The 13,763-nt window shown below is 33.9% G+C and overlaps 1 protein-coding gene across 1 annotated transcript; it reads left to right on the forward strand.

Moving 5' to 3' along the window:
- Positions 1 to 235: 235 nt before the first annotated feature.
- On the forward strand, positions 236 to 8,927 carry LOC123666844 (phenoloxidase-activating factor 2-like). The gene is made up of 8 exons (XM_045600867.1): positions 236 to 379; positions 554 to 705; positions 1,343 to 1,496; positions 4,142 to 4,272; positions 4,809 to 4,918; positions 6,638 to 6,799; positions 7,777 to 7,940; positions 8,688 to 8,927. The coding sequence occupies exons 1-8, from the start codon at positions 236 to 238 to the stop codon at positions 8,883 to 8,885; spliced, it is 1,215 nt and encodes a 404-aa protein (XP_045456823.1). The 3' UTR covers positions 8,886 to 8,927.
- Positions 8,928 to 13,763: the final 4,836 nt, after the last annotated feature.

Below are 13,763 nucleotides of genomic sequence, written 5' to 3' on the forward strand. Positions count from 1 at the left end.
GCTAGTATTATGTGGTTCTATACTAAATGTTATACAATTTTTAATTTTGTGAAGGATAGACTTAAAAACTATAGAACTAATAATGAAAATTAAACTAATTTGAACAGTGGAATCCTACGCTATCAAAGAAAACAGAACAGCCATAATCGGATAATTCACACGGGCAACGCCGCGAGCAGAAAGCTAGGTTTTTTGGTAAAAATATCACTACAAATATGTTATTATTAAATTTCAGATGTTGCTTCCTCTGTTCTCGATCCTGGCGATGGCAGTGGCGTACCCCCAGTCTACCCTGGACCCCACGCTCCTGACCGACATCTTCGGCACGCCACCGACGCCACTCCCTAACCCTACAAACTTACCTCCAAAGCTTGAAGATGTAAGATCATACTTCTGACTTTTTAAATAACTAATAGAAAGAAATAGGTATATGTAATTGTAACAGTCGACTGCTACCTAAAATACAGGCAATAAGTTGCCTAATCTAGGAATAGATGACCTTGTGTGTATCACAAATGTAATTATATAGACGTTGTTTTTTCTAAAACTACAGATAACTGTCCGCCCAACTCAAGCTGGTCAAACCTTTGTTGACAAAGATGGGGAGCAGTGCCAATGTGTGCCATATTACCTGTGTGATAGTGACCTGAATGCAGTCTACTTGACTAACTCTAGCATTCACGGCTATGGAGTTTTGGATATTAGGTAAGTACTTATATTATAAATTGGAAGAATTTGATACAATTTGCTAATTTTAGGATACTTAAATCTATCTAAAAATATGAGAAACGACAAAATTCCTAAAACACGCTAATTTCAGCATCATTATAGATATAAGTCTATACAAAAATGTTAGTAGAAGTTAACTGATAATTTCGAAAACGCATAGTACATAGCCTAATACATAGTCTGATAATAATTTTTAAATGAGATAGCGCACTGCAGGTAAAATCTTGCATAAAATAAAGTACAGCCCGACTGTGAAAGTACCTCAACCTTACAGAAGATCACACAGCAATTTTTTTTCTGGTCTGGGTTTGTGTCTCTATGGGTCTTTCTGGGCGTCAAATGACCCTTAACCTCAATTGCCATCACAAATACTTGATTACGATCATTATTCTTGGTTAATAAAAGTCCCCATATCACCCAAATTGCCAACTTTTTACTACTACAACTAATTTTATTTTCATTTTTGCTCTAATCTATATAACAAATTATGGTTACAAGGGAAGTTGGCAAGAGGGAACTTGTCTCTACAAGAGATCTCACAGCAGGGCAGGACAAAGTAGTGCAGGAAAGGAAAAAAAACAACTAAATATATTTTGTATTCGTTTGTTTTTAGATTTGGAGAAAAAGATGACTGTCAGGAAAGTGTGGAGCGTTGTTGCAAAGTGCCCAAACCTGAACCGGAACCCGAGATTCCAGACCCAACAAAACTCAAGGCCTGCGGATACCGCAACCCATTAGGATTGGACTTCGCACTCCTTGGAGGAAATGTAAGTATTTGCTAAAATGAAATCAAATTAAAATGTTTATTTCGCCATAAGGTAATGCCATAAGGTATGCCACACTTAACGAAAGTCAGATAAATCTCCCCTTTCAATATGTAACAATATATCGTGATACCTAAATTAACACACAATTCATTAGTTATTTATTGCTTTCTTCGGAGAACAGTACAGTAACAATTACAAGAATACCAGCGTAGAATAAAATAGAAAAATAGGCACAAATTCTGCCCTTTATATCTCACTAAGAACATTAAGTTTAGACTTTACAGCAAGGACAGTAAAGATGATTATGCAGATAGTTGCTACATTTTATAATTGTGTTTTGCGTGACAAAAACTGACTTCGATGGACATCGATATGTGATACAACGTCCACTACGTAGTAGACAAAATCAAGCATCATAGAAAATTACTAAAAAAGTATTCGTCAAATCTTGATCAAATTTAAATGTGACAAGTAAACCCACAAACTTTCAACTATTTGCGCAATTACAGTCGTAAATTGAAAGATTCACGTTCATGACATATCGGAATTAAAAGTTCACAATTTAAACACGACTTACTGGTAAATTAAATCAGGCACGAACAATACATTGGCATATTACGCTTTTGTTGTACTAAATTAAGCACTATCTTTCGATTTAAAAAAGTAGAATTAAGAACATCCTCCTTTTTTGAAATCGCTTAAAAATATTTGGGTGGTCTTCATTATCTGAGGAAAATCCAAAACAAAAATTATAATGTTGAAGTAAAACTTTGCAAAACGCACGCTTGACTCGGGGAATAAGCTGGTGAATGCGTGACTAGAGCGTTACGAAAAGTATGATCGGGAAGGCGAACGGAAGTTGAGGGATAGATATAAGTTAGATAGAATTATAAAGAAGTTTTGCTTCAGTCGTGTGGTGTAAAGCACACTCGTTTTTTTATCCATAAGTAGGTACCTCCTTGCGTTTTTACTGAATGGTAAAACCCAAAGATACTCGTAATTATATTTATCTTTATAAATAAAACAAAACAAGATTAATTAGTAACAATAGGTGTATACGTTCTGATTGTATAGCTCGGGAAACCCGTACAATTGATAAGGATGGATAATATATTATATGCAATGCACTGTTAATGTTATCTGTTAACAATAACACTGCCACTTGTACATTGCTCTCTGTCGTCTCCTTGTTTTGCTGTTGTTATCAATAATAATCTGCCAACGGATTTAAAAGAAAAAAATCATTATTATAATCGACTAGCATTCCGCACCGGCTTCGTACGTTAATTTAACAAAAGGCGCCAAATTTTTTTCTCTAATTGTCACCCGCGGATAGTGTAGCTTACAAAGAGTGAATGAATTTTTCAAATCGGTTCAATAGTTTCGGAGCCCATTCAATGCAAACAAACAATCAAATCTTTCCTCTTTAATAATATTAGGATAGATTATAATTATTTGTGTAGTTTAATGGCATATTTTTTTAATATTTTATAATATATTTATACTTTCGTATTATTACTTTAGAAACACAGTGCAATGTGAAACTTTTAATAAATTATGCTGCACTGTTTATCACATAAATTGTAATTTTTTTTCTATAAATGATATTTGCTATTTTCATCATTACAGCCTATACAGTCCACTGCTGGACATAGGCCTCCACAAGTTTACGCCAAAAATAACGTGAACTCATGTGTTTTGCCCTTAGTCACCACGCTGGGCAGGCGGGTTGGTGACCGCAGTACTTGGCTTTGTCGCACCGAAGATGCTGCTGCCCGTCTTTGGCCTGTGTATTTCAAAGCCAGCAGTTGGATGGTTATCCCGCCATCGGTCGGCTTCTTAAGTTCCAAGGTGGTTGTGGAACCTTGTTATCCCTTAGTCGCCTCTTACGACACCCACGGGAAGAGAGGGGGTGGCTAAATTCTTTAGTGCCGTATTTGCTATTTTGTTTCTTTTTAACTCAACTGTATTGTTTTATCTGTGTTACTTCATTACTTTTACTGGGTGTACCGATTTTCATATTTGTAATTTTTAATCAAAAGCTAGGGCTCGTCGTATGGACGCATTTAAATTTGATTAAGAGCTATCCCTTATAATGCGTATTTCATTAAATATTTTTTCGACATTGCATTAATTATTTTTCGATGTCAATTGAAGTCAGGTTTTTTTCGTTTGCTCGCAACAGACACAATTATATGCGTGTAGAAAAAGAGAAAATAATAAAATAAAAAATAATATTTTATTTCGAAACTTTATCTAATATATAAAATTCTCGTGTCGCGGTGTTTGTAGTTAAACTCCTCCGAAACAGCTTGACTGATTCTCATGAAATTTTGTGAGCATATTGGGTAGCTCTGAGAATCGAACAACATCTATTTTTTAAATTCCCCTAAGTTATAGTGATGGGCGGGATTAAGGGGGTTAATAACATATATTGCAAAACAACGTTTGCAGGTCAGCATATGTCAGGGCCATTATACTTATTTTGGTACAATAATAATGCATAATATAATAACATTTTTTACAGTAGTAAATAAATAAGTAAATATAAATTATAGAGGCAATGATTCCTGATTCTAAACTGCTATAAGACATTAATTCTTATTTATAAATTACGTGCTTTCAAGGCTTTTTATCGTCTTCAGGGCAATGAGGCGTTCTTCGGAGAGTTCCCGTGGGTCGTGGCGCTTTTGAACGCAGATAATTTAGCCTACGTCGGAGTCGGTGTTCTAATACACCCTCAAGTTGTCATGACCGGCGCCCATGTGGTTTACAAGTAAGAATATTTTATTCATTTACTAATCTGGTTGTGTATTTTTTTTATGGAAACAAACAATATATAATTAATTTTATACATAGCACATATTTAAATATCATTACAAAAACTGTTTCCAATGACTACTACCCGTACTTTACTAACACATAGTAAACTACGGGTAGTTTCAAAATCGACCAAAAGACTTTAAATTATTTTTAAAAAGACATGTTTTGATAAACGAAGTAATATAAAATTTTGGCGAATTCCTTTAATTTAACTTAATATAATTTTATTATAATTTAATTTAATATAGATTACCAAGATATGGTTAAATTATTCAAATTAACGATTTAGTTTAAAAACAATGATAAATAACAATTGTATCAATAAATATTAGATTTGGATTATTAACTAAAATTAAAATTAAAAATTACTATTAAAATAATTGTAATAATTATATTTGATTTCAAAAAAGACTACTTAGACTATTAGATTAAATATTTTAATACAAGTATTTTTATATTGACAATAAAATTATAATGTATTTACTTCAGATTCGCCCCCGGCAAGGTGGTGGCTCGCGCTGGTGAATGGGACACTCAAACCAACAAGGAAAGGCTAAAGTCTCAAGAGCGCATCGCTAAAGATATCGTCATACGTGAAGGTCAGTTTAAATTAACTTGGTATATGTAGCATGTACCCAATTTAAGTCTACAATTCCTGAAACGCGTATTACCTTACGTCTAGAATTTGTTCATTATTACTCAAAAGGTAAATGATTAGTGTAGCCTATAGACGCCTGCAACACCAGAAGCATCGTAAGCGTGTGGCCGACCCTATCCCGAATCCCCTCAGGAGCTCTGGTCGCCTTACCGCAGGAACACAATACTGCTGGAAAGCATTAATATCTTATTCTTTAGGTATTAAAGACAGAAATCAGGCTATCACGAACCATACAACTTGAACGAAAGATTGGCAAGTAATTGGTATAATTAATATTATATCAATTACTTGCCAATCGTCACACAAATATTCGTCACTAATTCCAGTTTGCAGTCGAAACACTTGGACCTTGGAGTAGCAGTGCTAAAAAAAATTTAAAATGAGATAACTCCTCGACTTATTGCCTCCACTGGTGACAATAGCGCTGGTGCATTTTTTGCCCAGAGAATCGGCATAGCGATTCAACGGGGAAATGCTGTCAGCATTCTTGCCATAATTCCACGTGTACATGTCCACTCCATTTATACCAAAACTATCTGTAAATATTTAGTTCTTAAGTTGTGAATTGTAAATATGTATAATGTTTAATAAACTATTGTTATCTCTTATATCATAAAATGAGAGTATTGTACTTGAATGCCAGTTTGTATTTAGATTTATTATTTAGTACGCAAAGACTTCTGTTCTAACTCATGTCATCAGAGATGACATTAAGCAAATCAATCTTTCAGCATTGAGATTTTAACCATTTAAATAATTTTGTAATTTACTAATTTATTTATTTTTTGTTCCTTAAATTTTTTTTATAATATTATACATATATATTTCCGATTCAGAACTTAATAAGTAAATATTTACAAATCAATCCGATATAAATCATATCCACGTGGAATGGTGCAAAGAACGCTAACATCATTTCCCCGTTCAATCACTATGCACCAGTCCTCTTGTCACCAGTGGAGGCAATAATTACATAATAAAAGTAAATATAAAATTAACTAAATACGAATTTAATTGCATTACATGATATCGGTATGACACAGATATTTTAAACATGAAAAAGTCTACAAAATGTCTCTTTAGCAATGTTTTTGGTCACCTATTTGTGTTAGTACACAACACCTGTCTTGAGTCTATGTTTAAATATCCCCTACGTTTATTTAACACTAGCTGACCTGGCGAATTTCGTATCGCCTAACAAAAACTTTATCGTATGGTATTAAAGTTCAAATTGACTTTTAAGTATTATCACAAATCTTTTGTATGGGAGTATAGCAAAGTGTTGTTTTTAGACTTTTTCAGGAAATTTTAATTTTTTTTTTTTGAATTTTTCTCTCCGTAAGAACCATCCTCGTACTTCAAGGAATATTTAAAAAAAAGAATTAGCGAAATCGGTCCAACCGTTCACGAGTTTTGCGCTTAGCAACACATTCAGCGACTCATTTTTATATTATCATCATTATCATCATTACAGCCTATACAGTCCACTGCTGGACATAGGCCTCCACAAGTTTACGCTAAAAATAATCGGACTTTATATTATAGATAATCGGAACGCACACACATAGTTTTACCATGAGTACGAATGGTATAAAGACATTGCCAGTTTTTTTTTTTTTTTTTCATTGACAGTTTTTTTTTTTTAATTATTAATTTTTAGATTTCCACGAAAAGAGTTTAAGAAACGACATCGCCCTGCTCCAATTAGACGAACCCTTCCAACTAGCGGAGCACATCAACACGTTGTGCCTGCCAGAACCCGACGAGGACTTCGACAGCTACAAGAACTGCGTCGCTAATGGATGGGGAAAGACCGCATTCGGTAATTTGCAATTATAATGTTCAAAATACTTAAATATTTGCAATCTACTAATACAATATACTACTACAGAAATAATGACAGTTTCTTAATATTGACTAGCCCGTTGGCGCAGTTTTGTTGCGCGGGTTGTGAGTTCGATTCCCGCCTGATTCTAGGTGTAATATTTGTATTTATATATGTATTATTTCTATGTTTATATGTGTTATATGTATTATTTGTATGGTTATATGTGTATGTATGTGTATTTATAAAAAAATATCTAGCTATATCAGCCGGCTGTTACAATAAGTTGCCTACCTTAAGAATGGCGGCTGTATTTGAATGTTATATTTATTTATTTAATTTCAAATTTAATAACAGTTTGGTTCTTGTGATATTTCATCATTCATATTTTCTACGGTAAAAAAGAAGTTTAATATTTCCATTTTTTTCCTTTTCTCGTCCCTAATAGGTTACGTACACTAAGCCATGAGAGCAAGTCAACAATTTCAATTAACTACACATTGAGACAAAAAAAATGGCGTTCATTTAAATGGTTATGTATGAAAAAGTAAAAAGTTAAGCCTTATGATATACTTACTAATCTGATAGCAGTAACTTAGACAATTTTATTTGCATGAGCAAGCCAACATTGATGAAATATATATAGAAACTTGCTGACCCCGCAAACGTTTTGCCATTTATGTTATTAACCCCCTTAATTCCCCACTTTATAACTTAGGGGTATGAACAATAGACGTTGGCCGATTCTCAGACCGACCCGATATACACACAAAATTCCATAAAAATCGGTCCAGCCGTTTCGGAGTATTGCAACTAATATTGTGACACGAGAAATTTATAGATAAGATATGGTCATTGAAACTGTATATTTTTAGTTAAATATAACAAAAAATTTAAAATTGAGTTTAAATATGAATTCATCAAATTACAAAAATGCCAAAAATAATTAAAAATATAATTTCAAATGTCTCCAGGTCAAAAAGGTAGATACGCTGTGATCCTCAAGAAGATAGAGGTAGACATGGTACCGTTCGACCGCTGCGGCGAACTCCTCAAACGGACGCGTCTCGGAAGAAGGTTCAAACTTGATCGTAGCTTCGTATGCGCTGGTGGGGAGGAAGGAAAGGACACCTGTCAAGTAAGTTTTAATGAACCACAACAGTGTTGATGAGCCACACAACAAATTCAATGAACCGCGAGATTATATTTTTGTTAATTAGACTTAGTTTGTTTAATTATTTAATGAGTATTTTTCTCTTCTTTATCCATAATTTGAATGGCATTTGAATAAGTATTTTTTGACGTGACGTCTAATAAATCGATGAACGCCGGCATGCATGAAAAAGGATGATTTATTGTCCCGTTACGCTCATTGTACGCTTGCGTCGCATCTATCTCTCTTCCATTCGATTGGACTGTGCGTCCGAGGAGATGTTTTATTAAGACGTTATCACGTTAAACTATCGTCCGTAAACCAACTTTACAAATAACCAATTCTTTCTTTCTTCGTTCGTATACTTTTCGGATAACTAATTAAGATAAGTTCAAAAACTACTGGGCGATTTTTGAAAAAACTTTTATTAGTAGAATTTTATTATATCACTGTGCTATTTGGCCATGTTAATTAATAGGAGAAAACAGAACAAATTTTTGAATGCATGCGGATGAAGCCGTGAACGAAGAACTATTATTATTATATTTAACAATTATTGTTAACAATTTTAAAGGTCACATAATCATTTCATTACTTGTTTTGTCGCTTTTTGTCATATCTTTCTAATTATAAATCGGCTTTTTAAATATATTTTACTTATCAAGATGGAAATCTCAATAAAGTTGTTCTGTATTTTTTTCTATTTTTTAATATTAATTTAATTTTTTTCAGGGTGACGGTGGCGCCCCCCTCGCCTGTCCCGTCGGCAATGATCGTTATAAATTAGCCGGATTAGTCGCATGGGGAGTAGGTTGTGGGCAAAAAGACGTACCAGCCGTGTATGCCCGGGTTTCCATGTTCAGGAACTGGGTAGATGACGTCATGAACTCTTGGGGATACCCAACTTCATCGTATACAATAAATGAATAGATAATTATTGATTTTGTAGTAATAAAGTGATAATTTTTAAGAGCAGTTGTTTTATTTTAAGTGAATTGTTAAGAGTGGATGAATTTTTTTTGACTAGAGCCCGTTGGCGCAGTTTCTAGTGACCCTGCTTTCTGCTCCGGGGTTGTAGGTTCGATTCCCACCCCGAGTCTGAGTCTATACATTTATTTATATATGTATTAGATATTTATAACTATTTTTATCGAAAAAAAAATGTAACTATATCTACCAGTCGGCTGTTACCTATAACACAAGCATTAAGTTGCTTATTTTAGGAACACACGACCATGTGTGTATGTTGTGTTGATGGAACTACATTTTTTCCGAAACGTAAGTCTTAGCAGATAAAACTTTTTTAGTTAAAGGTTTTTTACTATAACAACAAATAACAAATAAACCTTAACTATTTTAATTAAAGCGTGGTACGTTTCGAACTACAGAACAAAATTGAGTTTGTAATGATTTCTTAGTAATACTTCTCATATTAAAAAAGGTATGTGAATAAAATTATATTGTAGTTTAGCGAATGATATTTTTTTTTTATTTAAAATACCAGAGACCCAAAAATTGGTTTATGCGAAAGTCGAAGGTCATCACTCAGTATCCGTGCAGAGCTGCTGTGGTCATTGCAGTGTACAGAGTACATTGGCATTACAGTGACTGGTGCGCTAGCGAATACAAGCCATATCTATCATCTTGAGTTCGGTTGCTATTCAAAAAAAATATTCGTTTTTAAATCATATAAAACCTCGAACGAGAAATTAAACGGCAAATAAGCGGTAATCTTTTTATATTATCCTACATGAATATACTATACAATGTCTTTATATACAACGGTCACAACTTTTTTATCGTCACGTTTTTGACATCACATTAGAAACCTCTAAAACTATCAGTGTTCCTCTGCTATATTCATCATCATCATCATCATCTTCCTGCCCTTATCCCACTTATGTAGGGTCGGCACAACATGATACTCTAATTCCCAAGCTCATGTTGTAATGTGATTTGGCTTGTATATTTTACGACCGGCCGCCTGCCTGACATCAACCCTCCTTGGGAAATTTGAGGTAAGAAGAAGGATAGGTGAGAAGGATTTATGTGAGAGAAGGATCTGGGGTTACGGATACCAGTGCCACGGATCACGGGGAGGGGTGTGTGACACTAGCAGCTAGAGTAGTCCGGGGTCGCGTACCCGTAGCGGTTCCAACCAGTTATCGGATAGATATCTAGTGGCCCCACCCTCTGGACAGTTCCTCTGCTATATTATGCATGTATTATACATATAATCCTTCCTCTGGAATCATTCTATTAATTAAAGAAAACCGTATCAAAATCCGTTGCCTAGTTTTAAAGATCTAAGCATATAGATAGCGGGAAGCGACTTCGTTTTATACTATGTAGTGATTCGACTAATATTATAAATGAGAAAGTTTATGATGATGGATGTTTATTTTTTATTTATACGTTATTATACACCACAACCACAACTACATCTTAAACATTAAACATATTTAAAGACAGTTACAGACTGTGAAGCACAATGGGCGGACTTAAGGCTATTTATCCATTTCTTCCAGACAACTCAACATGTTTGTTACTTTAATGCAAAATAACTGAATTGATTCGTTATAAACTCGTACATAGATAGCTAGATCTCGACATTTGCACGAAATCGGAAATCACGCAAGTAAAACCGTGCGGCGCAGCTAGTCATGAATAAACGCCGCACACTCAACTCCCACTAGGACCTGGACCTGTGTCCGATCTGAGCGATCCGAAGACATACAGTAAAAGTTCCTTATTCACGGTTCCCACATTTGCGTTTTCAGTATTCGCAACTAAAAAAATTTTTATTCGCGGACGTAGTCGGTTGAAGCAAAAAGATTAGGCGTCTTGGACGTACAGAGTTAGATCCTGATACAAATGTTTTGCAATGCTAGAAAAATTTCGACACATTTTTTTTAATGCAGCTTGGTCGGCAAGCAAGCGTACGGCTCCGCTGATGGTAAGCATGATGTGATCTTGTTAAGCATGAAGGTTACATGTTATTTAATTATACCTTCTAAATATTAGATAATACTATGACATTATCATCAGTGTCTGTAAAGCCATTACCGTAGCTTGTAGACGCCTACAACACCAGAAGTCGGGCTGCTACATATTTTGAGCAGGAAATTTTCTGCTATGTCCTACCTACCTCAGTTTAAAATGAATTGTTAACGAAAAACAACCGTTCGATGAAATGATGCCATTATTAATGCCACAGCTAAATATCAATCAGAATTCAAAGACCATTTTAAAAGCGGCAAAAAAAGTAAAAACTACACATTTTTGAAGCCCTTACCTAAGCCTGATAATAAATGCATTTAGTTGATTTCAATTAATTTTAATTTTTTTTGTACCACGGAAGGTATCTCCTGTAATCCTAGACAAAATACCATTCCACATTCATGTTTTTGTTTACTGTACAAACAAAACCCTCAGACCAGAAACAAATATTAATAATATGCAAATATAAATAAGAACGAATTTCCAAAATGGTAACGGTATGGTACTTATATAATACTAGCTGCTGCCCGTGACGTCGTCTGCGTGAACGCTAAACAGCACCAAAAATACCTACGATTATACCTTTTAAAATAACATTCATTTACCCGTTTCTTCTTTACATTTCATATCTACAGAAAAATCTCATAGATGGCGCTGCTTTAAAATTGTCTTGTCTTCTTATAGGTATTCATTTAATATGTTTATCGGCTTAGTTACTTATATTGCGTGATTTTTACAGTGTGAAGCTAACTTATATAGCATGGTTATTAACATAATAACAACAACATTCAAATATGCGTCGTTAGATTACACGTTGTTACAGAATGCGTTGAGGAAATAAAGGTTCACTGCTCGTTCCCGATAGGTGATAGCATGATAATATGTAGCCTATATGTTGACCCGACTTCTTAATAATATTCGTGCCAAATTTGAAGTAAATCCATGCGGTACTTTTTCAGTTTATCCCGGACATACGTACAGACAAACAGGCAAAAATTCTAAAAACTATATTTTTGGCTTCGGTATCGATTGTAGTACACCCCAAGTATTCTTTAAAAAAAATATTTAATGTTCAGTTTTGACTTTCCTACCATTTTATTATATGTATAGATTACTAACTGACCCCCCAAACGTTGTTTTGCCATATAATAATGTTATTAGCCCCCTTAATCCCTCCACCCTCTTTATATTATTATATTAGGTGTATGAAAAATAGATGTTGGGTGATTCCCAGACCTACCCGATATGCACACAAAATTTCTTGTAGTATTGTAACTAAAATTGTGACACGAGAATTTTATATATAAGATAATGTGTTAATATATTTATTTGTGTCTGTTTATGTCAGGATGACGTTTTCAAAAAGAATTTTTTTAAAAATACGATGCACATAACCACGAAAACCAAAGTTTAGGCGATTACATGCATCCATTACACTACAACGGTTTGATAAAATAAAACAACATAAAAATTTCATTAAAATATTTTATTTCATAATAACAGTTGAGAAACTTAAAATATCGATGACTATTTACTATTCTGTAAATACGAGTATTATGCGATAATGCGTCTTTGTAATACATTTCTAACAGAATATGTAAATATATATATTGAGATGTGAATCAAACAAAAACAAAACCATACGTGTAATTATAAAACTGGCGTTCTTCCATTTAACTGCAATATCAGAATCCACATTATAATCTAAATATGCATCTTACTGGACGTAACCCTTTAATAAAAATAAATTATTAAATAATTAATGTTTACAAAAATTACCGTCGCGTGTACGTTAGTGTCATGTCGACTCGATCACCTGATATTTAAGTCGGTTAGCCAATGTTACCATGTTTTCCTCACATTATTTGCAGCTCACTCCTTTAGAATCGATTTTCATATAAGGCAACCGGTATGAACAACATATGAGGAGTGAACTCAACAAGTGACCTCGTTACGTTTCTCGCAACGCCATCTATCGCGTAAAGTAAACGACGTAACCCAATAGGGTTCCGATAGATGGCGTTATTTGATTCGTTTTTTTTTAAACATTTGATATGGTATTAATCTTTTTCTTAGACTAGCAAGCCTTTTTTGTACTTGTGCCTATTTAAATTGTCGATCTGAAGGAGTAAACTCCAGTCGTGCGTCGGAGCTGACACACACATTTTTTTTAATTTGTCGATTTTAAGTTACGTAGTAATAAGCTGTACTTACTGTGTGACACGAATACATTCGGTTATGGCATACCATAGAGATACATGAAAGCATACTTCCATGCATCTCTATGGCGCTAAACAGAAGGACGCCAGTTTTATAACACGCTGTGTACAATATATACATATAAATTTATTTTAAATTATTTTTTTCCCACGTCAATACTGGTTCTTCATACGCTTAAGCCCGTTTCTATATTCAAAAAAAGCTAGTTTTACTAACAAACGTACTACGAACGGTTCGTGAGCATAACGATCCGTTTTGCGTTCGTAAAATAAAACAAACCGTTTTTTGTTTATTGAAACAGGCTTCAAGGAAATAAGCGATTGAGATTTTAATTTGTTGTTATGTATATCATCGTTATACAGTATATACGTGGAAGGTTATAGGCTATATAACAGCGCGTTACGACTCAAAACATGAATGTCAATTAATATTATAATCACTGAAAAATTAACGAAAGCGAATTTGTGAAACATGGAAATTTGTGAATATGCTTGAAGAAAAAAATTTGTTTAAGCATTTGACAAATTTATTTAACGTTTGACAAAGTTTGTCTATACTTAAAATTGTATTACGTCACAATTTGATGTT

Source organism: Melitaea cinxia, chromosome 27, assembly GCF_905220565.1.
Source record: "Melitaea cinxia chromosome 27, ilMelCinx1.1, whole genome shotgun sequence".
NCBI classification, from domain to species: domain Eukaryota; kingdom Metazoa; phylum Arthropoda; class Insecta; order Lepidoptera; family Nymphalidae; genus Melitaea; species Melitaea cinxia.